Consider the following 24,568-nt stretch of genomic DNA (forward strand, 5'->3'; position numbering starts at 1 on the left):
CTCCCAACTCGCCCACGCCACCCACCCTACAACCGCAACACTAGTCATCAACGAAGCCATCCCAGCAATCACCGAACTCGCCGTGGCAGCCGACTCCACAGACAATCACAAGGAACTCAACACAGTCCTGATGCGGTACCTGCGTCCCTCAGCCGGTCCCACCGGCAAAGCCGCCGGCGGCGAGAACCCACATACGCGTCTGGCAGCCCTCAAAACGGAACAGTCGCTCACCGAGCAGCTGGGCGAGGAATGGCTTGCTCTGTTGCCTGAGATGCTGCCGTACATCAGTGAACTGATGGAAGACGAGGACGAGAACGTGGAGAAGGAGGTCCGCAAATGGGTTAAGCAGATTGAGGACGTGCTCGGAGAGAAGTTGGATGATATGCTGACCTGATGTGCTTGCTGATTGGGACGAAGTCAAGTTTCAAAAGAGGTTCTGGGCATTTTTGGCGTTGGAATTCTATCTTGAGTGGAGATGTTTTTTTTTTTTTTTGTGTATAGAAAAGTTGGCCTGGTTTGTCGTGTGCTCTGCTGTTGATATATAATTCATAGATTTGGTTTTACCTACCGACTACTACTACTCTACTAGTAGTAGAACTTTCTTCAATATGTCCCTCACTCTACTTGTAGTTATGTAACTGTAGCTGAGCTTAGTAAGCAGCCCTGCATGGTTACCTATATAGTTCGTAGAAGCGTACGCCCACGCAATCACATTCCTAACTAAAGATTTCACTAGACCGCCTATTCAAGCTTAACTACAGTGCTCTTCAGCTCAGCTTCTCCATTTGACATTGCCTCCCCGCGCATCAGCCCCGGAAAGATGGCCGGTCCGATGACTGTGAACCGGGCCTTCTTGCCAGGGACTGGTCGAAGAACCATAGGCATTCGACACCCATGGAGGACCCAAACCTGGTCCCCCGGTTCTATTGTCCCAACGCTTCTGCTTAAAGTCCCGAGCCGCCGGCGTTCAGTCCCGACGAACACGGATGCTACGAGTAGGCTCAAAAGCTCCCTGCACATAAACTGGTATTCCGTCAGAAAGTCAATTCTCGGCCTGTAAGCAAGGTCGTAGAGTGTCAGCCTGTCCTGATCAACCTGCTCCGCTACTACGCGTATGGCACGGAGTAGCGCGACCGTTGTCTCGTGCGTCGGCCTCTCAAGTCCATGTTGATAAAATTGGCGATACCTCTTCTCCGAAACCCAATCGCGTAGGAGCATAGTCACATCCTCCCTTTCGTACAGTGGTTCGTGGCCAGCACCTTCTGGCCAGAGTCTTCGGCAGTACTCTTCCAGGGTTCGGTACCACTCAAGTATGGGCAGCTCGTGAAACTCCTCCTCTGGTCCAATCCATTCGATTGTGTCTACCAAGAGACCTTGGACATAGAGGATCCGACTCTCCAAGTCAATGGAGGCGTTTCTTGCTGTCATAGAGCCACAGGCCCGGCTTGCATTGACTGCGCCCCAGTTGACAGAATCGTGCGGCACCCAGGTTGGGAAGTCATCACCTCGGGAGGCAGCATGATGCAGCCCCTTACCCAAGAAACATAAGAAGTCGATACTCTTGTGTCTCTCTATGAAGAGACTGAAAACCTGCAAGTGGATCTCGATGACAGGTGCATCGTAGTCGACCCTCACCTTGCTCTCGTCGATATCCAAAGCAAGCCCTAGAATGCCGTAAACCCGATCTCGAGGGTCCGTCATGTTCAAACCAGCTGTCTGAAAAAATAGCTGCAGAAGTGATGAGCCTAAGTATCTTCCGGTGACCTCGAAACGCGTCACTCCATCACTACTCTGTTGATGGTGGAGTTTGCTCCCCAGAAGCCTGTTGGCCCTCGCATGAAGAATATTACTGCCCAGCATCTGATGAGGCGTCCTTCCCCTGTCTATGTACTTAGAGAGCCTCCCCGCTTCACCTATTTTCTTGAAGAACGAGTCATCATTAACTCTTTGTTGAAACTCTAGGAGCTGTTGCCCATCAAAGACATCCCGCTGGCAATATATGTTGATTTCTTTGGCCAGGATGAGCTCCTGCTGGACCCACAGCCTTCGCCAGTATGGATTCCGAAAAATATCGGCAACCGGATACCAGTGGGACGCATCATAGTCATCAATCTGAATTTCCTTGCCGAGACGTGCAAGGTCATCGAACGAGACATCCATTGGCCGCACGCTGTGATCGAGCCAAGAGCAGACAACCTGTGCTCTTGAGTAGATGCTCCCCATCAGCTTGATCTGGTGTTCCTTTTCCTCCTTGCTTCCCTGATTGATACATATGGCATCCGTCCAGAGAACACGAGGCTTGTCAGGCTGGCGCAGATCGTCCAATGCCTTCCTCAGGTTCCGCTGCACAGGAAATGCCTTGTATCCATTAATGGAGATGTTATAAGTTGGTTTAGGTGGCCCCCAAGTGTAGCTCAAGGCTTCGAAGCTGGGGTTTTCATCCAAGGAGACGTGGAAGAGGCGCCCGACCACCTTGCTACCGGGCTTTCCTGGCCAGAGTTCAAATAGTCTGATTTCATGCTTCGCAGGGTCCAGAGGTTCGTATGGAAACGTGGTATGTGATCTCTTCTGTGGTACTGGAGCTCGGGATCGTCTCCTCGGTCGTAGGCGCTCCAAAACCGGTGGGACGGCGGGTTGGAACCGAGGTATAAAATGAGCGCTGCTATAAACACCAACTCGGCCCTCGTTGTTCGAGCCCATGACAGCTGCAGAACTACTATATATTGCGTATGTATATACTGGAGGAAGGGTCTACATGGATCGAATATGTGCATAATTTGTTTTTGTCCGCGAGCGATCAAGATCCCTGAGAACTGGCAGGTCTAAATTACCGCTAAAACCAACCATCCTTGCTCGGTTATATAATACTCCGAGTGATACAACATCCTTGCACTCTTTCTATCTTTAGGCAGCTATTTTCTCTCGGACAAGACTAATGGTCGGGCAATCTGGGGCGATCACAGAAACCTGGAAGGTGTGGTGTTGCAAACGTGCAATTGGGGGTGTCATGAGTGGACTGCGGATAAATGCATAGATATTTCTATTTTTATACCGAATCGGATCCAAGGAAAGCTGGCGGCTATACTCCGTCCAACGTCGCAAGGAGATCAGCAGCAACCCGTTGAATGGCTGAGTGCAGAGCTTAGGCGCCTGCGAGATTAGTCTATCTTTAGTACTATTACACTGTTTCAGAAATCCATCAGTATCCCTTATACAGAACTACAGGTAGGCAATCCAAAGCAATAGGAGTCCACTAAATCCACAGGATAGTACCCTACTAAAGTTGGGTTATATTCTAATTGATCTGGGTCTTGCTAAGTTTAGTTAAATTAGTGAGTGTGAAGTAGATAACTGGTAACCTTTGGTTTGAATTAAGTAATTAAATTGGCTTTATTATTTATATCTAACATAAAGTACGCTTTTTAGTATAAGAAGTCAGAAACCGTTAGATGCTGAGGTTCTATCAAAGAATCTTGGTAGGTAGGCGCCCTGTGTAGATAGACGGCTGCCCTGTGGATTTAACAAACCTCAACCAATATCAATCCCTAACATATACCATGTCTCCCTCCTAGTCTGAAAACCACTTCATCCAGGAACAGAAAGCAAACAAGAAAATAAAATCGAACACCAAGAACCCTAGTCTTGGTACTAGGCACATCATACATGCCCACATTTACATGGATTGCCGTCCTTGTTCTGTTTCACGGCTTCGACTCATCCCAGGAATAGTCTGACAAGCGTGGATTGGACTGTCAGGCTATTTTCTGTAGTAGATACGTTGGGTTCAAAGTGGAAGAGCTAAATAACGGAATCTTGCAGTTGTTCTACTCATTCTATCTAGGGAAGAAGTATTCTGTATTAACAATCAATCATGTTTAATCATAGAGAGGTACTAAAACCGAGAACATAGTGATTGAACCCTTGACTTGACGGCCCAAGTTAGAAGAGTAAAATAAACGGCCGGAACAATCACCAATTCTCATTATGATTTCTCATCTTCTTTAAATCCATTCTTGACATTTGCGTATTTCGACCAGGAGAAATCGATATAGTTTTCGGTTTTATTCAAAGCACCAGTGCCACCGAGTTCTTTAACAAGCTGTGTCATAGTAATCAGTACATCACTTCAATAGTTACAAGCAGATAAATTGTAAAGGTACATAGAGATGAAGAAATGAAGATGACATACCGTGCCAATAAGGCTGTTTTCCCCTACTCTATCCATACTGGTCTCCCACCACATCCCACCTGCGAGGCCTTTCATTTTGATATATCCCGCCTTGACCTTGGTCATGTTCACCGTATCGTAGGAAACATACATCTTGTTTTTCTCATCGTAACTATAGCTGGCTCCTGTCCTTGGTAACTCAACAACTTTTGCGTTAGCCAACGGCAAAACCTTGTAATGCCAAATTCCTGGATCGCCCATGCCCGTCCCAACCTCAACATAGGGTTGCCCTAGTCCGGTAGTGTTGATAAATGAGCGGCCGTAAAGCGGCATACCGAGGACAATCTTCTCGGCTGGTACACCATTAGAGGTATAGTATCTTATAGCATCATCTGTATTAGCGGGTGTGGTTTCGGGATTAGAGGTGTTGGGATAGAGATTAGCTGCGTGGCCGGTTGTATTCGCCCAACTGCCGACGTAGTCGTATGCCATCAAATTCCAAAAATCGAGATATTGATCCATCTCAGACATCGGAAGAACCTTATAGTTGGACGCACCTTGAAGTTGTCATTAGTCTTCTTCTTTTGTGCCTTTGAAGGGGCCACACATACCGGCTGAGCAGGCGATTGTTAGGAGGAAATGATTTCCATTCGCATGCTCTTTGCTACATCTGTCTAGTTCCTGTTGGTTTTGTCTTAGTGGTGCGATGGGAAAGGAATACAAGAATCATTTTTGGAAATGGATTCTCATATGCATTTTCTGATGTATACGCAGCACATACCTCTCTTACTTCCTTCAGGAGAGACACCATATCTTTTGCACTGTCTTCTTTGGGATACTGCATGCCATCAGTCCTCGTGAAACATAATGAATATCAATAATAGGGAAACTCTCACCTCCCAATCGATGTCCAGCCCATCAAACCCCACGTCATGCATCAACTTGACCGCCGACTCAGCGAAGTTCTTTCGGTTCGCCTCAACATTGAGAATCCCAGCCCAACTTTGTGAGTTTGTGTACCCGCCGATTGAAAGAAGGACTTTTAGATGTCTGTTCTTTTTCTTTAGGAGACCCAATTGTCTGACGCATCCGTAGATATTGGCCATATCTCTTTCCTCTGGGTCGCCGGGGAAGAGTTTATCATAGTCAGCCCACTGATCCCATAACCTAACCTCACCAGTTTCAGTGAGGTTCGCAAAAGCGTAGAGGACGTGGGTGAGTTTGTCGGCGGGGATATGCTGCGGATAGTGGTCATTGTATATGGCCTAGGCCTTCATGTTAGGAAGGTCTTTTGTGCTGGCTTGGTAGGAATGAGGGTGAGGGGCAAACGCCAATACTAACCCAACTTGCGAAGTAGGCAACGGATATATATCCATTCTCCGGCTTAGAAGTATCATGTTTATCGTTTGCATGCGGGATGAGGGCAGCACTAGCGAAGCACGCGAGGCCCCAGAGAAGGAAGAAGAAAGTTTTCATCGTCAATGATGCTAGTGGATGTCCAAGTATATATGCTGGAGGAGACACTTCAATACGGTGCAGATAGGACTGAGCATAGGAAGAAGCCTCCGGGCTGTATAGAAATAACTTGAAGATGTCGATAAGAAGGAATCCATGTTGCACTTATAGTCTTTTTGCCGCTCTGATATCTGTATAATGCAATAATTAATGAATGTCGGCATTCTAACAGACATTTTAGAAAACAAAGGACGATATACCCTCTTCGACGGCTCCTATAAGACGCATATTTCGTGATTACTTTGTCAAGTCGAAGAATACTTGAGGGTTGCATTGCTTTGTATGTCATTGTGTTCAATGGATGTTTTGTTTGGTGGGGCTTTCAGGCTACGTTTCAAGTCTTGCGATAGTAGATCTATGGATGTGCCAGAGAGGGGGTCTTTTTGTCCAATCCACCTTTTATGAAGACGCAGTAAATGGAAGACAAGGGGCGTGACCTGGGAATATATTGGTGCCTGTGATTTCAGGCAATTAAGCGAAGATTCGGCGAAACTTGAATTAGAATCACCATAACCCAGGAGTCAACTTAGACTACACATACAGAGGAGTCGGTACCTTGATCAAGTTGGTCTGTATTAAACTAAAGTATTCTAAATTAGATTAGGTTCAGCGCAAAAGACTCCAAAAATGATTTCGGACCCTGGCGATAGCCGGACATCTCGATCAAAAACGCCCTTGTGCGCTACTGCTATGCGAATTTCATACAACAAAACAACCCGGGTATATTCAGACAAAAAACATTCCCTCAACGCCATGAAAACATGAACTTTTGTATCTCGTGAAACCCCCTGTATCCGTTGTTGGATACGGGAAGACCATTAAAAAGCAGTCCCCACACTTCCAGCATGAACCCTGGGGACACGGGCAGTAGACATCAAATCGATCGAACGGTCAGGAGGCAGAATTGGGCCTTGGTTCTCCGAATACTCTGGTGGCGCTACCTGGACCAGTGTCGGGGGTGCGACGCTGCGGGGACTGAAAAACTCTGCATTAACTTCATGCTGGGTGATCTCATGCTCAGAATCCTTTGTCTTTGCGTCGGACCGGGCCCGGCTTGTAAGCTGGATTGGGATCTTGAGCGTTGCCGTTGGGGTCAGGATATTGGCGTTTGGAGTATGGTAAGAGAGGCTGAGTTCGAGGCAATATATGCGAGAGATCAGACACGAGTGGAAGGTCGGAACGAATGCTTTCGTCTTGGGAAGAGTGATGGGCACGACCACCGATGCGGTATAGTAGGTCTCTCCAGTGAAAGACGCCGATGGACCGGTTAGAGATTCCGAGGATGATGTTGACTCCATCGAGTCGCAGCGACTGAGGCCCCTGGGGCTAGTATGCTTCGTCCAGTGTGCAGACGCCACGCACATGGTGGAAAGAGGGACCGTCTCGGTGTAACACCCTTGACCTATCTGTGCCCAGGGCACATTTCGGGGGGAAGGGTAATCACCCCAGGGTTCAGCGCTGAACAGACTGGACGCTCGGAGCTTACTCCAGATCGTGCCCAGGCGGGGAGGTTCCTCATTGCCCACGGGATCGAATCGTAGGTGCACTGTGGCAGCGGTGCTGACCGAATCAGTGGCCTCGCTGTTTGGTGGGCACAGTTGCACAGGCTTGGGCTGCGACGAGGCGACGACTAGTCGGCCCAACTTGCCTCTCATGAAACCGCGCTTGACGTCTTTCTCCTTCCGAACGCAGTAGCTGTCGTCGTCCGTGATGTTCAAAGGTGGCTCCTCATCGACGGCTGGAATGATCCGCACCTTCTTTCCTACCGAAGCCAAGGCCTTCGACGGGGCATTTTCTGGCTTGCGTTGCACGCTAACACGGATCAAATATGATATCCGGCACATATCTGGGGCTAGATCATTCAAGAGTGACTTGCCATCATTGGCCAACATGGGGTCTCCGAGAGAAGGTGGGAGCAGGGTGTGAGAGCGTTCGACATGGGCGTTCGTCTTTGCATGGCTACATACATGTGGCAGCAGACGATCGGGTACGACAAATGTGAACGGAAACTTGTAAGTGCGTCCGGCCTCCAGCACACGGGGCATGGGGTAGGCAGAATCCTCAATCGGCTGGCGAAGTCGGAGGAATGTCTGGTAAGCACCTGTACGTCCTGGCATCGCTACACGCTCCACGGAAGTTCTCGATGTCCCTGTATATGTGAGTAAAGGCTCCCTCCAACAATGATTGATCTATCCTGTCTGGGATTTCCTTACCCTCAAAGGTGATCTCAACCTCATCAAAACGAGTATCATGGTCTACCGTTATCACTGCCGTCCCTTCAATGCGATCCTTGGTGGTATATGAATTGACAAGGCCTTCGGTCTGTCCGGCGAGTTCGATGTTGACCTTCGGACGCGACTGCGTCAAGGACTCCAACGTGCTGGAGCTACGAGTGACAAATGAGGTCATTTCGGCTGTATGTCACAAGTACAAGGGATAATACAGAGAGAAATGCTCAGGGATATAGTGGAGAGCGCGTCATGCGCAGCACCCCAGACTGGTAGTAAAGAGGAGAGATGGTTACTGAGCAAAAGGAATTGGACGGCAGCGTGGAGAAAAGAAGAATATAAAAAGAAACGAAGGGAGACGCCAGCAGCGAGAGAAAGGTTCTAAATTGAATGTAGGGATGGGGTGATGGTTGTCGTTGGGTAATAGTAATGGCGAGCTGTGGAGATAGTTTGATGTATACTTGCAGCACCACTCAAATTAGATGACAACGATGGATATCCTCCTGAAAGACCCCCGGCAATTAAGATATTATATAGCTAGCTCATATCCCCCTTCTACGTATTTCTAATTGACCAATTTGAAGACATGTCAATCCTTAGGGCGCAAAAAATGAGTCACGCATCGAGCAAAGAAAGAGAGAATCCATTGATCGGTCATCCTCAGCACGTGTTGACGATAATCCACTTGTTGGATCAAAAAGTAAAAAAAAAAAAAATAAAAAAAATAAAAAAATAAAAAGATAAATTAAGAGCGAACCAAAAAACTCACACACCGACCACATGAATGAATGAATATTTTCCATAGTTCGTCTCCATAACACGAATTCCGGCCCAGATCCACTTTTGCCAGCGATTGGTCCAACTCCCGATGATCCTTTGCGCCCTTCCGTGACATTTGCAGTCGATTCCAGTCCCGGATAATATCAACCCTTAAGCGATGCCCACCTCACGCCCTGTGACATATTGATCATGAACTTTACTCCGGAGTACGAAGATATTTCCCCATGGGATATGGAGAAGAAGGAGAAGAAGAAGAAGAAGAACGATAACGAGTTCTTGAATAGTCAGCAGCCTGACAAATACGTAGGTTGGTGACGATCATTAGACCAATAGTTTGGCATAACCCTAAATAGATAATGACCCTTTAATGGGACCTCAAACTCCTTACTCTCCAGCATTCCAACCAGGTCCCCATCGCGTGATGATCGTAGATCTCACACCATACTGAGTAGGGTCTTCTGATGGCCGTTTGCCCCCAGAAACTATTCGTCAATCATTGCCCATAGTCTACGGGTTGTCTTGCGCGTTTTCCTGATTTCCAACCTTGAGACAGGTGTGACCAAGGCAGAGAAACAACCTCAATAGCTTTAACGACGATGGTTTATAATCAGAAGCCCTCGTATACGAGTCGTTCCGAGTACCGAGAGGACTGAACTAAAGAGTCTAGCCCATGGAATGAAGCGAATAAGAATGTTTACCCGCTCCAAGTAACTTCCTGTTGTCGCAAGTCGGCCGTTTAGCTCTGCGCCCTACAGCTTCGGGTTCGAGATCCACGTCTACCGCACTTTCCTTGTCTAAGATTATTCGCCAAGGAATCTATCGACTTAATTTATCTTATTGGTCGTCCATGCATTTTCCTTGGTGTCGATGCTGTCATACTTCAATTATTAATCCTTGACCACCTGCAAAGTTTGAACTCAAAAATCACCCTGGAAAGAATCTTGAACCATCCCCCCTTCTATCTATCTCATGAACAAGAACAGTGCAATCCCCATAGTTCTACCGATTTTATTTCCTGCTATATATCCCTCATTACCATTAGTCACTCCTCCATCAGAAACCAGGAACGAGGATACGCTATTTCACAGTCCCCAGCCGTTTTTTCCACGGGTCCGCGTCTAGCCGTGGCTAAGCGACTTCCCTGAGCCGACCGCCACGGTATGCCGACGGGAAACTAAGAAAACTTGATAGCATCTTAAGTGATACGATATAATAATGGTTTCTAGCGCTCGATGTCGCCATCTGTGAAAATTTTCTTCTCTCTTACCCCGGCCCGGTCCCATTTCCCCTTCTTGGCAGCCATTATGGAGAAGTTTCGACTTGAAGCTGGGCCCCAAGTCCGAAGAACAATCACCGAATTACCGTGGAAACCAAACCAGACAACGACTTCTCCTAGCCCTAACAGCTGACCTGGAAGAATAGCATTGTAGAAGGAACAGGTGTAAACCAAGTAGAGCCTGACAGGTTTCACACAAAACTTAACTAGCTACAATAAAAACCGCTTTATAAACTCTAAATCATTACTCCCCTGCAGATCACAAGCAGATCCCAGCAGCTACAGGCGGTTATTCCAGGCACTGCTGGCACTCGGGCCACTTCAGGCTTTCAGCTGCGAAAAGCTCTCAAGATCCGCTCTGTTTTGCGCAAAAGCAGAATGTGCCATGTCCGTAGTATCTATTATCTGCAGGCGGCACTTTTGAATCACACGGACGAGGTAGTGTAGTGGCCGTTCATCATCAACGTGCGCAGTGCGATATATCACCACGGGTTGGAAGAATCTGTAGTGTGACATCCTGGTAACCCTCAACTAGAACGATAGTGTAGCCAATTATAGCATTACTCCTTGCAAACTTAGGACTGCTTCAGAAAGCTGAATACCCGTTGCCAGGTGGCAAGAAGTAATGACCAGTATATAGTACTTTAGCTTTTTACTACCATCAAACGTATGGAACGGCGGTTACAATGGATGTCCACATGAGATAATAGGAATAGAACATCACAAGGCAGGATATTATAATCAGAGCGTCATAGTGCTGCTAGCTCACCTGAGCGATTCGACGAGAGATGAATCGTAGTATCACTGCAAGTGTTACACAGTATTAAAAAAAAAAACAGTGCGGCAACGGTGCATAGCATCGGCCGTCCAGTCTTGCTGAGATAGGCTGGTCAGTGCTGGGAGTCATCTGATTTGCCATTATGCCTGCTTGTACTGTACTGATAGGTGGGCTTTGAAGTAGCTTCAGGTTTAACACTTATCATTAAAGGCCCATACGGTGATGTAGTCAAAGCTGCAAGACAGTAACACAAGAAGGCTACCGGTACTGGCCGTTGTAAATCTAGGATGTGACACAACCACATTACGACGAGGGATCTATCCGTAGCTAGCACAGTAAAGCATATGCTTTCGCTTAGTTCTCTGCGCCAGGGCTAGCTAGTGGAACAGTCTGCAGACCCGACAATGTACTTAGCCAAACAGCATGACTGGTAAGGGTTTAGAGGTTTAGAGTGCTAGCAGTGATGACTGTTGTTGCCGGTGGGCAGTCCATGATTATAGAAGTAACATATATAGACGCAGCTACTAAACATTGTATGTTTGCACAAATCATATATAGAACGATTTATCAACACAAAGGCACAATCAGATAGCAGGAGGATAATTGCATTGACTAGAGCGATACACTACGTGAGATCCTACAAGAACAAGTGTCCCGACGGATAAATTACGGTTTGTATCCGTGGCATGCGGATAGAACCGTACTCAAAGATCGTCGAGGGTGTCAACCTCTTTCTTGTCTCATACAGGATGAACTCTGAGAGTCCATGCTGCATCCAGCTCAAGATCAACCGAGTGGAGCGGAGGACCGAGCGAGGCAAGAGACGTCGATATGTATATCCACATGATACTGCACACTCCCCATCGCTAATGTTAAAGTTGAATTCAGAAGGCACCAAGTTGTACGGTAGAAGCGGTACATGATGATATCTCACAATCGATTATCGGGTATCTAAGAACCCCGGTACGGTAAAAAGAAGTCGCTAGACGCCGTGTCCGCTAAAATCAGTACGCCACTCTCGTCCGCATATCCTATCCAAGAGTTAATTGAATGTTCACATAGCATGGTATCGAGTAAAACATACCGAAATCTTCCGTTCAATTTCTCGCACTGAACGGTCAAGTTCCGCGGCAATCATCATCTTCGTGTCATTAGGTAATAAGAAATACGTCTCACATAAGTCACCGTCAATGACGCCTTTGACAGGTGCATAGTAACTCCGGTAAATGAGGTGGTCCCGTCCAGCAAGAGGAGGGTTCTGTGCTGCCAATTGCATCTCCAGGTTTTGGAAGAAGTCGACGTCCTCTCGGCTGACAAAAGGCACCAGCATTCCAATAGTACCGTGGAAACCGGACCAGACGAGGATGTCTCGCCCACCGGCTACAAGCTGAGTCTTGTGCAAGGTGGTCGGAATGTCTTGAGTGTAAACATGGATCATCAGCTCCAGACGGTTGGGCGTACCGTGGAGATAACCACGTTCGTGGATCAAATGTGCGCCTGATCCATCCTCATCAGCCTGTTCGGATATCTTCTTAGGACACCGCAGCATCCATATATTACCAAACTTGTCACCACCAGCAGTGGTCTCATAATCAACCATCGTTGTGGATGTTGTCCAGCGAGAAACAGAGTCGTCCACAAACGGAATCAAAACATTTTCCTGATACTTGTACACAACATACGTAACACTCTCACGAACGTCACTAACGACGATCCTGCTGCCTTGCGTCTGGAGGCCCACAATTGTCTTCGGAACTACTTGGGCATTACATTTCCTGAGAAGTTGTTTCATTCCCAAGTCATAGATCCGGAGCATTGGGCCAATACCAGCAACCAGGCGACCTTGGAAACCAAGAAGAGCGAGTGGAGGTTCTTCGACCTTGGTCTTGTGGATGAACTCGAGCTCTCTTCCATCTTCTTGGAACCTGTAAATATGGATGTAACCTCCGGCGGATGACGGAGGGTTGACATTCATGTCTTTCGCTGTTCCCACAACGAGGAAAGTCTCATCGTCCTGACTGGTGAAAGGAACAGCCGCAACACTGACAGCAGCCTCATTTTCCTCAAGCTCAATTGTCGAGACAACAGCTTTGGCGTGCACTGGGTCGACAACCTGTATACACGAGGCCCAGTGACCAGAGCCCCGCGGATATCCAAATTCTTCGGGGGGTAGCACGGTTTCGTCACCGGTACGTGCCTTGGAATCCTCTAGTAGTTTAGCTCTAGTGGATGGCGATAGAACATTATTGTCTGATTCAATGACATAAAAAAGTGGTTGCTCGGGGTGTTTCAAGAAACGGCGGGGCGTGTAAGCGAGAGAAATAGACTGCTGGAGCATGTTGTTGTCAAGCTTTTCGATGGAGAAGATCCTATCCACCTCAGTTAGCAAATATAAATCTTCGCAAGCAGCAGGTGACGTGTAATTTTGGAAATAAGTTTGATCTCAGTAGGAACAATTGGAAATAAATAATAATAAGCTTCCACATGGGTTTTCGGGTCCCATATTCTCATCATACGATCAAGGCAAACAAACGGATGAAGAAAACAAGGAATGCATCATACCTCAGGTTTTGGCCTTGAATACCAACCATGCCTTCCAGGCACTGTTCACTCGAGAAGTTCCAACCCCATTCAAGTGGAACATAATCCAATGGAGTAAGCATGAAGCCCTTTGTCTGAATGTCTGAATAGCCCAGCCAAGGACGTGAGCTCAGAGCCAGAACAGCGGTTTGCCCTTTAACAGAGACCTGGAATAACTTGACGGGCTTCGAGCCCAGGAAACGTGTGCGCGTATCGGAAAGTTCACCGGTCACCTCATCCAATACTGTTCGAAGGTAAACACCAGAGTACAGACCAATGTGAAGATAGAGTGTCGTCCCGCCCGAGCTGGAATCAGACATGGACATGATGTTCAAGGCGGACGGGGCTGCAGTAAGGGCCTGGACAGACTTGTTTTCCAAGGTGGAATCAGGGTCCAAGCTCAGAATTCGGACTGTGGAGTCGTCACATCCCACAGCCAAAAACGAGCTCCGAACACGACCTTCAGGAACCTCCCCAAGGCTGAGACATGTCACAGTACCGGACATCTGGCGCCGTTCGTCGTATTCAGCAAGGGTTCCATCAGCATCCATCTCAAAGTACACGATCTCTCCCGAGCTCAGTGCCACCGCGACTTGGCGCTCGTTTGTCGCGGCTGCCACGATGGACCGATGCTGAGGTGCAGGCCACTCATTCACTCGACGATCGGCCATAATATGACGAATGCCTCGAGGGTGAATTTGAATTAAAGAATCCTCCCCAAGCTGTTGAACGGCGAGAGTAGGGGCAGATGACAGAAAGCCAGTATCAGTCACTTCCTCCACGGTTTCACCGATACTGAGAACAAGAGTGCCATTCGCGAAGGAAAGGATAATGTAGGCATCAAACTCATCAGCCCGAGTGAGTTTAGTAGTCCAAACAGCCGAAGGCACACTGGGGAGTTCCGAGTCGACGATCTCAGACACCTCCAAGCCGTGCTTGAGCGTTCTGAACGTGCTACGAGCACCCGTTCCAGAGATAGTATAAATCTGAGGCGCATCTTCTTCGGAAAGATTTGCAACCTTGCTATCAATCAACGGATTCAGGGAATTGATAGTTTCAACGAGATTCAGATTTTCTGCACTTCGAGGTCGGAAATATATAGGCTCAAGTGGGACAGAAGGATCCGCAGAAAAGTTTTCACTGCTAAATTCGATTTCCTCGTCATCGTCACCGAGTTTCTCGAATTGGTAGAAGTGGTGATTTCCTGCCTCACTGGCAACATACAGGAAACCACTCTTAAGGATCAACAGGCTCGATGCGACTGGAACCGTGTCGAAGTACTTGATCTTCAGTCTCTTTACTTCGCCAGTCAATTGACCATTGTCGTCTTCAACCATGTCGATGTTGAGCTTGAAGAGATCGCCGTCTTCAGTCTGGAGGAGGAAAAAGAAGGCACCCCTCATCTTATGCATCACACCGGCCGTGATAAAGCGTTTACGTTCAGGGTTTTCTGTTGGACCACTACGCCGGGGGATGGGTACCCTGAAGGCATCTTGGTTTGAGTGTCGGTAGGTGACACTGTCCTCAGCACAAACCAGGACTCCGCTAGGGCCATCGGCACCTCCAGGCACCTGGAAGAGCATCGACGACGTGCGATCGACAGGGTCCGCCCACTTACGCACGACGTGATTCAGTCCAAGGTCCAGTTCGTAGTATACTAGAAGCTTCTCGGCTTCTTCGTACGCCTGACCCGTAGGATCCTGATCAGACTCGGAGTAGTCCACCTCAAGAGCCGCGAAGATCGGGTTTTCATACCCTACATCCAATGCGGACATCGCAAAGACCAGTGTCTGTGGCTTGTGTGCTTCAAGCGGCGAAGATATCGTCAACTCGGCCTGCGAGTTCCGATTCAGAACGTAAACAAGCTTATTCTTCTCCACAGATGCAATGAGACAAGCTCTGCCTTTCGGATCAACCGCCAGATATTGGCCGGGGATCACACGACGGACACCGGATTTGCCAAACGTCTCCAGGTGAATACGGTTGAACCGATTCTGGGATGGCACATACTCAATGATAGTGATGCGTCCAGAGTCGGAACCAATGATGATGTAATCTAGATGCACCTTTCAGCAAAAGTCATGGACTAGCACCCAGCGTCAACGTCGCTGACCGGGGCACGTCCCACCTCCAAGGTGGTCGGCTCGGCAGTTAAGGATCGTGCTGCCCGGAAGCTTGAAGAATCACTAAGATGATCTCGGAATCACACCAAGGGGAATGTCGAACATACCTTTATTACTCCCCGCTAGTCGAAAAGCAGCCAGAGAGCGAATGATGCCGAAGACATCTTGAGAAAAAAGTGGGGTGACTTTGCCCTGAGTGGGATCGGGACGATGAATAGTGAGCTTTGACCCCGACGCGGTGACAATCTGCTGTTCCTTGGTACCTGCAAACTGACCCAGGATGGCCTGTGTAACAGCAGTAGGCGGCTGAATTGTCAGGGAGTACATGAACATATGCGAGGTGGTAGCCATGGTGGGTAGCTAGGCTCCTTCCAAGCCTGGAGCAGACAGACGATGCTGTGTTTTGTTTACTGCACAATTGCAACCAAAGTTGACTTTAATGTGATACCATTCCCATTGCTGCAGATAAAAAGATTGAGGAAGAGGACTCTCGAGAACGAGTGTCCTCGCAATGGGTTAGCGTGGGAGTCTTGAGAGCAAGACGCGACAATTCACCCGATTGTGTCCTGAGGAGAAAGTGAAAATTCCGGTGGGAAGAGAATGAAGCTACACTAGTTTGACATGTTTGTTCTATATCACGTGAACAGTATTGGTATTACCTCCCATGTCATTTCTTCGCACAGATTCCCCGACTCATAGCGGTATGTAAATTACACGCAGCGCAACAGGTCTGTCCCGCTTTCCGAAAAGGCGGACGATGGGTTTCTGCCACCTTCTACCTTTCCGTTCCGACTGACGCTATCAGCACTGGCAGCCTGTGCCGAGAAGTGGCATTGTTCACTACTTACTGCCGCTATTCCGTTGCTCACTTACTCTTTACTTCTTCATCTCCTTCTTACATCCTTTCATTCTCCGACGAACTAATTGAGTTCATATCACCATCCTTCATTTCTCTAGGGCGGTGGTTTTGTAACGACCCTTAATCTAAACCCCTCCCCCTCGGTCCACTCCCCGAAAGTACGTTATAATGGCTGATGACACCGCTACGGCGGAGGACTCGCCCGTCACCTTCAATATCAAGTCTTCGAATGATGCGAAATACACTATCACCCTTCCGGTATCTACGCAAGTGTCAGAGTTGAAAGAAAAGCTTGCGACGTCGGAATATGCGGATACCCCGGCGGAGCGTCAGCGCCTAATCTACTCGGGAAGAGTATTAAAAGATAATGAAACCCTGGCTACGTACAAGATTAAAGATGGACACACCATCCATCTGGTAAAGAGTGCTGCTAGCAATCAGCGCCAGGCCGGCACTTCTCAGACTGCCTCGGCCTCCACGCCATCAGGCACCTCTGCTACTCCAGCCGCTGGTGTCCCCACAAACCTTGCGGCTGGCACAGGCAACAACCCACTGGCCGGTTTGACTGGCGCACGATATGCTGGTTTTGCGCAACTTCCAGGGGCTGGAATGTTTGGCCCAGATGGTGGCGTAAGTGGTCACTGGCATAAAATTTAGCCCATTGAACGATGCTAATCATGACGTTTAGATGGGCCCTCCTCCTGATGCCGACTCTATGCTTAATATGCTCGAAAACCCTCAATTCCAGTCTACTATCAATGAAGCTTTACAGAACCCAGCGATGATTGATATGATGATTCAACAAAATCCCATGTTGCGCGAAATGGGTCCCGGCGTGCGGCAAATGATGCAGAGCCCCGAATTTCGCCGTATGCTTACCGATCCCAATTCGCTTCGCCAGGCGATGCAACTTCAGAGAGCCATGGGTGGCGGTGGTGGGCTTGGTGGTGGTAGCGCATTCCCTGCTCCGGGGGTCACAAACACAACACCAGAGGAAAGCCAAAACGGCCAGAATAACAACGGCGCTACTCCTGCCCCTGGCGCACCCGCGTTCAACCCATTCATGCCTCCGGGCCTTGGAGCTGGGAACCCTTTCGCTGCCCTTTTCGGCGGTAATCCAGCAATGGGCGGCGCGAACCCGCCCAGTACATCAACTGCGACGGGTACCGGTCAGACTGAGACTGCACAGAGAGCGGCTGGAGATGCTGCAGGGGGGGATACTACCACAGGAGAGGGTCAAAACCAACAAAATGCTCAGAATCCATTCGGGCTCCTTTTCAACCCCGCCATGTTCGGGGCACAAGGCGGTCAGGTGAATCCTTTCAATCCCCAACAAAATCCTTTCCTTCGCGATCCCGCTTTATTATCGCAGATGATGCAGGCAATGGGCGCACCACCAGGAGAAGCTGGCGCAGGTGGACTTGGCGCCAATCCCTTGGCGGCGCTCCTTGGAGGCAGTGGATTTGGAACCCCCCCTCCACAGGACAACCGACCGCCTGAGGAAAGGTACGCAGAACAGCTTCGCCAGCTCAATGATATGGGCTTCTATGAGTTTGAGAGGAATATCGAAGCGCTGCGACGAGCAGGTGGCAGTGTACAAGGCGCAGTGGAATATCTGTTGAGCCATCCTTCTTGAGTTCTCACACCGATCTGTAATGGCGTGTTGGCCAAACGGCCTTCTTTCGTGGAGCGATTGTTTTCATTGACGGCTTCTACTTTATGACTACCCTGGCTGCATACTCTTTCGGATTTGATATAGGGGGGATGCTTGGAAGGCTTTCATGTAGGGAATGTCTCATGGCTTAGCAGAAAGGGCGTTAGTATAACAGAACTTCATGTTTTTTGATGTTACGATAGTATATCAACAGTTGAGTCTCGTATGCAGCTCTCTCTTTGTGTGTCCGGTGTGTTCCCGTTCCCGGTTTAAAGTGGCTTTCGGCGATAAAAAGTGGTGGGGAATAAAACTTATTCCACGATGTACCGTGTACTGGAGGTGAATACCGGTGGTATTGACTTACGTTGTCGCATTCAGATGGGCGGCGGTGAGATTATCGTTTTAGGAATGGACGCTAAACCTATTGTGGACAGAATCGACCCGGACTGTTCGATGCCAATGGATTGATGGGTCCCCGTGCTGAATCTCCCCTGCAAACCACTCAATACTTTAACTACTTTACCAATTGCTGCTATCCTGTCCACATCCACCTCCACACCCCTGACTCCTCCCCCTCCCTCATCTTCATTTATTACCTAGTATCTACTTTATTCGACAGGCATTATATGCCGATTACACTCGTTACATCAGTTTAAACTATTACCTCTCGGACTTTCCATTCTCCGTCGCATTCTGGACCGCCGGTTCCTCTACATAGCATACATACACCTCATCTTATTCTACATTAGCCTTTGCTCTATGCTTGTTCCTCCTGCTTAACATAATACTTTCAGCATCGCGCATACGACTTACTACTTGCGTTCTTCTCATTTTTCCTTTTAAGTGGCTTGTTAAATGGGGACGGTCTAGGGTAGCTTCAGTTGGGTTGAACTAAGTTACTGATCTACGCTTGTGATTCACGCACCCGCCACGTACATCCGAACTGTCGGTGCATGCTTCCTTGATAGCATCCGTTTTCTCTAATAGCGAGGGCTACCCTCCATTTCCCACCACCTCAATGATGGAGCTGAGATGCTTGTGGTGCCCTCGTCAATGGGCTTTGTGGTTATTATTCGTCTCATACTCCTGCGCGTTCTACATACCTGGTAAGCTTTGATCAGCCTGTTAGGCCCATCGGACTCTACAACTGACACGTTTATGTTTGTACAATAGGCTATTCAGTCAAACGTTACGCCGATGACGAGTCGATTCCCCTTCTTGTGAACAAAATCTTTTCCGACCATACGCAGCTCCAATACGCCTACTATGACCTGCCTTTCGTCTGCCCCCCGAGCGGGAAAACGCATGGCGGCTCACCCTTCGGCTCGGGACATAGCGTTTCGCTTAACTTGGGAGAGATTCTACGTGGTGATCGGATAATGACGTCTGACTTTGAACTTCAGATGGGAAAGAATGTGGAATGTCAAGCCCTCTGCACTGCGGAAGTAGGGCGCAAAGACGTCAAGTGGGCGCATCAGCTTATCAACGAAGGCTATGTAGCAGAATGGATCGTGGACAACTTGCCTGGAGCGACTAGCTTTGTCACCGTTGACCGTAGTCGCAAGTACTACGCAACTGGGTTCAAGCTCGGATCTCGGGACCCCTCACCCATTGATGGAAAACCACACTACTATATCAATAACCATTTCACCATCGTGATCCGCTGGCGGTCGGCACCTGAAGGTGGCAAGTTGATTGTTGGTTTCGAGATTTATCCGAAGAGTATTCGCGCCGAGGACCATGTGGAGAACGGTTGCCCCAAACAAGTACATGAGCACCACGACGGTCTGGAGCTTTACATTCCTCCAAACACATCAAAACTCCGTGAGATGTATCCCGGTTCTTCATATATTCCGGAAGACGACGGAGTTGACGACGGAACCACACTGAAGATTCCGTACACATACTCAATTTATTTCAAGGAGGACAACAGTATTGACTGGTCTAGTCGATGGGACCTCTATTTTAGCAACCAAGACGATAGCTCTATGACGCATTGGTTTGCAATTCTCAATTCATTGACTATATCTAGCGTTCTTGGGGTGGCTGTATATGTCATCTGGGGACGAACGGTGCAAGGAGATATCAAGGGTCGTGGAGACGGGGCAATGGATGAAGCTAAACTAAAGGCTCGAAGCGCAGCCAAAGCAAAGACTCTTGAAAGAAAAGGGGACGGTCTCTTGGACCACGGATCGGATCTTGAGCGAGATGCAGATATATCATCTGACGACGAGGGTCTCGAAGATGTCAGCGGTTGGAAACTCCTGCACGGTGACGTTTTCCGAGTGCCGGAGTACAGCGGCCTACTGGCACCGCTTGTTGGCTCTGGTATGCAACTGTTGTTTATGACCTCGGGACTTCTTCTGCTCAGTTGCCTGGGTATTCTAAACCCCAGCTTCCGTGGCGGATTCGTTAGTGTTGGAATGGGTTTGTTCGTATTTGCAGGCCTCTTCTCCGGCTACTTCTCGGCAAGGTTGTACAAAACATTTGGCGGTGCTAATTGGAGGAAGAACACGTTAATTGTATGTGTACCTCGACCGGATATCTTCTTTCCCCTTTGAAGCTTGTGACCTGGACATTGCTAATGACATTAGACCGCTCTCTTCATCCCTGGTCTGACCTTCTGCCTCATATTCATCCTGAATCTCTTCGTTTGGGCACAGGCGTCCAGCACGGCAATCCCGTTTGGCACATTGATCGGTCTTCTTGCGCTCTGGTTGCTGATTCAGGTTCCTTTGGTTTATATGGGTAGTTGGTACGGTTATGTACGAACGGCGCCGTGGGAGCATCCAACCAAGACCATGTCAATCGCCCGACAAATTCCGCCGCAACCCTGGTACCTGCACAACACTTACGGACCCGTTTTGACAGGCCTGGCACCATTTGCCGTTCTATTCATTGAGCTTCTGTACGTATTTAAGAATTTGTGGCAGGACAAGAGTGGCTACTATTACGTGTTTGGCTTTTTGAGCGCCGTTTCGACTATCCTAATGGTCACGGTGAGTCAAGTGACCATCATCGCAACCTACAGTCAACTTTGCTCCGAGGTATGTTATATCCATTATTTATAAAGGATCGGGAAGCTAACTGAAGCAGAATTACCATTGGTGGTGGCAGAGCTTCCTGACTGGCGGAAGCAGTGCATTCTGGGTCTTTGCTTACTGCATTTGGTACTACTTCTTCCACCTTCATATCACCGGCTTCGTTTCTAGTCTGCTCTTTTTCAGCTACAGCTTCCTGGCATGTGCAGTATACGGCTTGTTAACGGGGACGGTCGGGTTCTTGACGGCCTACGCGTTTGTCCGACGTATTTACAGGTAAGCGGTATCTGGTATTGTATATATCAGATGTTGGAGCTAATCCTGGCACAGCGGCGTCAAAGTTGATTGATCAATTTCAAGACGCATATTTGACATCTGCCAACTTCTTACCCAGACGGGCTTACGTGAAACGGCATTTGGTGCAAGCATTCCCTATTCATTTCCCTTGCCATCTTCTGGCTCTTACGATATCCCCCTTCCCAGGTGCAATAAGCTACTGTGCTATTATTGACTTGTAATGTCATTTGGTCTGTGGCCTTTCTGTACTTTATATATATATATTCCGTCCATTAGCGAACTCAATCGACATTTATCAGTCTTAACGCGCGTTCCAGTCGTGATCTCAATTCTGTTGCCTTGATTTTTGCTAGCCGCGGAGCAGCTTAGTCAATTATAGCATCTCAATCACATCTAATGTGTCAAAGTTACCAAAACCAGCCGTAACACAAACACTCAATAAACCACCTAGTAACTGTCCCCTCACAATATAATATAGCACTATTCAAAATCCCTCCAGAGCCATCAAGAAACAAAACCACCCATCAGGACCCGGGGGAAAAAGCACCTGACTCATCATAGCGCAATGACAACCAGATAGACTCAAGTCAATTCTTCCCCAAAACGGCATTCCCATCCAGCCCCCCCGGCCACCAAACCCCACGAGCTTAGCAGAACTCCTCCCCAGCCACTAACTAACCAGTTCACGCCCAGTCCCAGCAAAATCCAACTTCCAATACAAAAACCCCGTTACACGACCGCGTTTACCTGGTAGCACGAAAGGCTACAAGCGGAGATTCAAATCTAGAGTCCGCGTGACGTTCACTGGGGAACGAGGATAACCGACAGGAGTCTATGAATCGATGATGGTTTCGAATCATTGGTAAATTGGTACTTTCCATGGATGAATGAATTTGTAACCTTTTTGGGGGGGTGTGATTGGGTGGGTTGGGGTCATGTGGTATCTTGTCTCTGTAGCACTACTAGTACATATGTAATTAGTTCTGGGCGATGCTTAAGCAGTTTTAGTGGAGTTAGGTTGTCATGGAGGATGTATTTTGGTCTGGTTATAGGGGTTTTCTGGGGGAGTCATATTCTGGAGAGAGGGTTTGTGGGGTTTGGTTCTTGATGGAAGGGGGTAGTTTTGGATACTCATGGGCGAGACTCAAGAGGATAGATAGATGTGTCTCTTTTCTACTCTGTATGTATATGAGATGAGACCAAGAACAGGTTTCTAGACTGTGCAGTTACATATCCGATGCGAATGAGGCACTAGTATTGGTAGGACAAGGAAATGACAGAGATGAAACAGCAAAACTAAAAAAGTAGAGCAAACTTGATTGCGTCAGCTAGTAATCAATGAGATGGCAGAAACAGGCTGTGAATGAAGTAAGTTACTGTGACTCGGCATGTCCGTTCATGCATTTGGATTAAATTACATAGACTTTGTTTCAAATGTGTTACAAACGCTAGGCAGACGACGAGTGACCAATACCGATACTTTTTGCTTTTAGCTGGGGTTTGCAAATGCAATCAGCATGCATTAGGGTGTGCTTTAGTGTTACTGAATGTATTACTCCTGTACTAGTATACAATGCATGTGTGTATGTATTGTTGGGTACGTAGTAATGGAAATGTATATACATAGGGGATATGTCCCATTAATCTAAAATCTCCAATCACCGTCTTTACTGCTACGTTATCTACTACATCAGGCCAGAGTACTTGATTAATCATTTTGGACGGAACGGACTCCGTTTCAGCCCGACTCCATGATTATCGTGATCGCCTAGATGAAGGGGTCAAGGACGAGGTAAGACATAAAGTGCTCCTTACTGTTCATTGGAGGAAGTTGGAATTCGCATCTGATAAACCAAGTGCACAGATAGCAATGCACAGTCCCCGAGAATACGGACGGGAGGTACGGAGTACTCCATAATGAATCATTCATTTGTGGAGATGTTTCGCCCCTTGATGGCGTGATCGGAGAAACAAATGATGCATTTCCCTCACCTCGAGGGCTCGGCGTCCGGATGCGGACGAGAGGATGAGCTTCTTTGGCTGTGAGCCTCTTATCAAGCAAACGATCTATGGCTCATGTCAAATTGGCATATTATCAATCAAGAACCGAAATGTCAACTGCGGAATGCAGATATCTGGTACGGAATGGCCTGATCTCCCGTGAAACTCCGGAACCGTAGCAGATCCCATTAGCCAAAAGCTTATCAGCAACTCCATTAACAGAAACCATGGGGAAACGGCCATTCGGCTGATCTTCTAGAAAGGCCTCATCGCATACGTAAGGGGAACGAACATCCAACACGTAATGCAGAGATCGACGAATGACTGACGGAGTGGAGATGATGCCATCGACCCGCGGAATTGGTATAACGCTAAGCACGGCATCTGCAGGAAGCCTATTCTCTAGACATCTTACTGGTCTCCTGAACTAAACTAAATTCTGCAGCTTCTGGGGTAAAAGGGTCTGTGCAATACTGCGCATACATACGGTATTGATGAGTTGACAAGATCAGTGCCAAGATGCATTCATTCCGCTGGACTTGGCATTTGTTTACCGGCTCAGGTGACTGGGAGGGAGTACCGATAAGGCGAGATTCTTAGTATTCTAGATTTCAAGGTTGGTCATTCTTCAAAGAATAATCAGTAAAGATGTACATACTACACTTGTATAATGGGTTGAATAGCATGGTTCACGATTCAAGTGTCGAATCTCAATTCGAACTGGCAACGAAATTAGAAGCGGGTTTCTACATCGTGTGTACTCAATGCAAGTCTCTCCACACTGTCTCTCCTTCCTTTTCACACCCTGACGCGAATATGTGTCCACCTGCAGGGCAATCCTGCTTCACGACTAGTAGTCGCTTGAAAAGCGGTTCTTAGGATCCATATCGGCCCAGTCTTAAGAATATAAGCAAGACTTATGAAGTACTACAAAACATGGCAAAGGCGGAAGAAGTCTACCACGTGACGATCATAGTGGTTGGATTGTTGTGACCCCAGAATGTACCACATTTCATTGTGAACCGCCAAGTCTGTCACTAGCAATGAAAGAGACACAGTGATCTACATTAGCGGGTTGTGTAACTTAGTATCTGGGCCCGGTTGAATTGGAAAGTAAGGATCATAGAGCCGCCTGAACCAGCCCCAATATGAATGTGTCATGATGATGCGTGTGCCATGAAAATATCATTGGGTTCCTGGTAAAATCTGGGGAACCGGTACAATGCCCTGCTGAGCTTGCAAAATATGAAGCCTGTTGATACTGTGTG

At 48.1% G+C, this 24,568-nt stretch overlaps 6 protein-coding genes across 6 annotated transcripts; 2 read left to right on the forward strand and 4 right to left on the reverse strand.

Moving 5' to 3' along the window:
• Positions 1–741: 741 nt before the first annotated feature.
• F9C07_2731 (heterokaryon incompatibility protein-domain-containing protein) lies at positions 742–2,700 on the reverse strand (the record flags this gene model as incomplete). Its single annotated transcript, XM_041284766.1, has 1 exon — positions 742–2,700. One exon carries the CDS (start codon positions 2,698–2,700, stop codon positions 742–744), a length of 1,959 nt encoding a protein of 652 aa, XP_041142906.1.
• A 708-nt stretch (positions 2,701–3,408) lies between these two features.
• Positions 3,409–6,113, reverse strand: F9C07_2277616 (endochitinase 1). The gene is made up of 6 exons (XM_041289815.2): positions 5,510–6,113; positions 5,065–5,433; positions 4,950–5,006; positions 4,780–4,849; positions 4,190–4,725; positions 3,409–4,099 (listed from the first exon to the last, which is right to left on the reverse strand). Exons 1-6 carry the CDS (start codon positions 5,642–5,644, stop codon positions 3,983–3,985), a joined length of 1,284 nt encoding a protein of 427 aa, XP_041142907.1. The 5' UTR covers positions 5,645–6,113; the 3' UTR covers positions 3,409–3,982.
• A 388-nt stretch (positions 6,114–6,501) lies between these two features.
• F9C07_2729 (arrestin or S-antigen, N-terminal domain protein) lies at positions 6,502–8,092 on the reverse strand (the record flags this gene model as incomplete). The annotated part of the gene is made up of 2 exons (XM_041289816.1): positions 6,502–7,832; positions 7,897–8,092. The coding sequence occupies 2 exons, from the start codon at positions 8,090–8,092 to the stop codon at positions 6,502–6,504; spliced, it is 1,527 nt and encodes a 508-aa protein (XP_041142908.1).
• A 3,707-nt stretch (positions 8,093–11,799) lies between these two features.
• On the reverse strand, positions 11,800–15,799 carry F9C07_2728 (putative nuclear mRNA splicing factor; the record flags this gene model as incomplete). The annotated part of the gene is made up of 3 exons (XM_041289817.2): positions 11,800–13,114; positions 13,308–15,381; positions 15,556–15,799. The coding sequence occupies 3 exons, from the start codon at positions 15,797–15,799 to the stop codon at positions 11,800–11,802; spliced, it is 3,633 nt and encodes a 1,210-aa protein (XP_041142909.2).
• Positions 15,800–16,475: 676 nt separating this feature from the next.
• On the forward strand, positions 16,476–17,943 carry F9C07_2727 (putative ubiquitin-like protein DskB; the record flags this gene model as incomplete). The annotated part of the gene is made up of 2 exons (XM_041289803.1): positions 16,476–16,937; positions 16,996–17,943. 2 exons carry the CDS (start codon positions 16,476–16,478, stop codon positions 17,941–17,943), a joined length of 1,410 nt encoding a protein of 469 aa, XP_041142910.1.
• A 1,036-nt stretch (positions 17,944–18,979) lies between these two features.
• Positions 18,980–21,394, forward strand: F9C07_2726 (putative multispanning membrane protein; the record flags this gene model as incomplete). Its single annotated transcript, XM_071511002.1, has 5 exons — positions 18,980–19,067; positions 19,135–20,483; positions 20,556–21,008; positions 21,058–21,278; positions 21,333–21,394. 5 exons carry the CDS (start codon positions 18,980–18,982, stop codon positions 21,349–21,351), a joined length of 2,130 nt encoding a protein of 709 aa, XP_071363842.1. The 3' UTR covers positions 21,352–21,394.
• Between the last annotated feature and the right edge of the window lie 3,174 nt (positions 21,395–24,568).

The sequence above is a fragment of the Aspergillus flavus genome, chromosome 2 (assembly GCF_009017415.1).
Source record: "Aspergillus flavus chromosome 2, complete sequence".
Lineage (NCBI taxonomy): Eukaryota > Fungi > Ascomycota > Eurotiomycetes > Eurotiales > Aspergillaceae > Aspergillus > Aspergillus flavus.